Source organism: Odocoileus virginianus, unplaced genomic scaffold (assembly GCF_023699985.2).
Source record: "Odocoileus virginianus isolate 20LAN1187 ecotype Illinois unplaced genomic scaffold, Ovbor_1.2 Unplaced_Contig_64, whole genome shotgun sequence".
In the NCBI taxonomy this organism is placed as follows: domain Eukaryota; kingdom Metazoa; phylum Chordata; class Mammalia; order Artiodactyla; family Cervidae; genus Odocoileus; species Odocoileus virginianus.
The window spans coordinates 66,646-69,195 of NW_027224381.1; the positions used below are offsets into that span (position 1 = coordinate 66,646).

Here is a 2,550-nt window from a genome sequence, read left to right on the forward strand (position 1 = left end):
CTAAGTCTCATATAGAGAGGAAGGCATTACAATTCAAGCAAGAGAAGGTCAGCATTATCAACTCATAACTCAAGAAAGAAATTCACCCACATTTTATTCAGGACAGTGGAAAAACACTTGGGGAAACAAAGGATGTAATAACAGGTACTAAATACTGCCAATCTTTAGCTTGATTTGGGATTTTCTTCTGGGCACTCAGTGGAATTTTTAACCCAGGAGCTTGCTGATGACATGGCGAATCTCCTTGGTCTTAATACTGTATATGATTGGATTAAGCATGGGAGGCACAAAGAGGTAGACATTGGCCATAAGAAGGTGGACAGCAGGTGGGGCATGCTTCCCAAAGCGGTGAATCAAGGACAGCCCCATCATCGGTACAAAGAATACCAGCACAGCACAGAGGTGTGAGGTGCATGTTTGGAAGGCTCGGAGCCGCTCCTCTTTGGAGGCCAGTCTTGCCACTGTGTGCAGGATGACCCCGTAGGACAGTGCAATGAGCACCAGGTCCAGCATCACAGTAAAGACCACCAATGACAGCCCGTACAGGTTGTTGAAGGTGGTGTCTGTGCAGGCCAAGTGTATCACCTCCTGGTGCAGGCAGAAAGAGTGGGAGAGGACTCTAGACCCGCAGTAAGGAAAAGCCTTCAGGAGGAGAACAATGGGAATGAGAGCCACGGGTCCCCGCAGAATGACAATGAGGCCTACCCTGACCACTCTTTGGCCAGTGATAATGACCATATACCTCAGGGGATAACAGATGGCCATAAACCGATCAAAGGACATGACAAGGAGCACTGAGGACTCCATGAAGGAAAAGGAGTGGATGCAGAACATCTGGATTTGGCAGGCTCCGAAGTAGATGCCATGGGACTTGAACCAAAAGATTCCCATAGTAGTGGGCAAGGTAGACACTGACAGACCCAGGTCAGTGAAGGCCAGAAAGGAGAGTAGGTAGTACATGGGTGTGTGCAAGCGAGGGTTGGTCTTAATAATTATCAGGATGAAGCAGTTGCCTGAGATGGCCACGAGGTACATAAGGAAAAAGAAGATGAAGATCCAGTGCTCGACGGTTTCCAATCCGGGAAAGCCAGTGAGGTAGAGCACGGGGCTGAACTGTGTGAGGTTGGACAGGAGCACGATGTGAGGATGGAGGGGGTATTGGGCTGGCATTCTTCAGGGGCTGGGCTGACAATAAATGGAAGTTCTTATTATTAATTCTTCAGCTTCACAAGCACACCATCATAAACAGATCATGACCGTCATCAGCTTTGATATACTGTACTTCACTATTATCCCTTATAACACCAAACTATTTGATTAAAATTTTCTTTGAATATAAAAGATTTTTTCTACATTTATATTTCTTCTTTCCTGACTTCTCTTCATTTATCAATGCTGATATATAGCTGCTTTTATCCTTGGAAATTTTCTGGTCTTACTCTATTATTCCTCCTCATACAATGTCATCATTCCCATAATTATTTACCATACTTAAGCTGATGAATGTCAAATACAAAACTATAATTCTCTTCTTCTTTTATATGTCTAGCAGTAGGCTGAGCATCTGCATCTAGGTGTTTCACTGTTATTTCAAAAGCATGTTGAAAATTTTAATTATAGTCACCTCCCCCAACAGGGTTTTCATCTATTCATTTTCATTGACTCAGTAATAGAAATGTGAACTTCAGAAATAAGTTGAAGAAGAGATACATGTTTGAGAGGTATTAGTATATAGTCAGGATACAGAAACCTAAAATATTAGTGTAGGGAGAAGTTTCCATAATGACTGTACAAATCTGATATTTAGAGTTGGAGAAGAAAAGACTCCACTGAAAGAGACTGTGGGGAAAATGACAGTCAGAATAAAATCAGAAGAATACAATCTTGTATCAGTTTTAAGAGGGATTAATCAATTATATATGATGTTGCCAAGGGGTCAGACTTATAAGGACTGAAAATTGACCAAAGGATTGAGCAATGTGGAAGTTAGAGCTGACCTTGAGAAGAACAGTTTCAGAGGAAACTGGTGGTGGTTTAGTCACTAAGTTGTGTCTGACTCTTGCGAATCCTATGTCCATGGGATTTTCCAGGCAAGAATACTTGGGAATAAAATCATCCCTGCCTACTCCAGAAGGACTATGACCTTGTCAATATTGCTACGTCCCTCTGCTGTGAGCATGTCTGCTTCTGATCCAGAACAATCACAGTTCTCAATTATTTTCCACAGGACCACTTGAGTGGACAGCTGCGCAGTATCAATAAAGCAGTTCTTAGGGAAGAAAAGTGCATTCATGTCTTCATAAGATAAAGAGGGAGAAAATAGGTGTACAAGAGCAATATAGTAGGGTTCTAGGCAGTGATAAAGGAATATTTCAGGTTTGTAAGTTCAGAGTGGGACCAGTCAGTGCTTTTATGTGTGTTCTTAATCACTACACTATCTAATTCCAAAGTGAGCAGTCCTAATAGGATGTGTTAATAATATTCCATCATTGCTCAGTCCTTTCTTCCTTTGGCATCTTTCCAAATTTATCTTTTATCTCCCACAGTTAA

At 41.9% G+C, this 2,550-nt stretch overlaps 1 protein-coding gene across 1 annotated transcript; it reads right to left on the minus strand.

The window, feature by feature from the left end:
- Positions 1-207: 207 nt before the first annotated feature.
- On the minus strand, positions 208-1,170 carry LOC110145114 (olfactory receptor 51M1-like). The gene has a single exon (XM_020905273.2). The coding sequence runs from the start codon at positions 1,168-1,170 to the stop codon at positions 208-210; it is 963 nt and encodes a 320-aa protein (XP_020760932.2).
- Between the last annotated feature and the right edge of the window lie 1,380 nt (positions 1,171-2,550).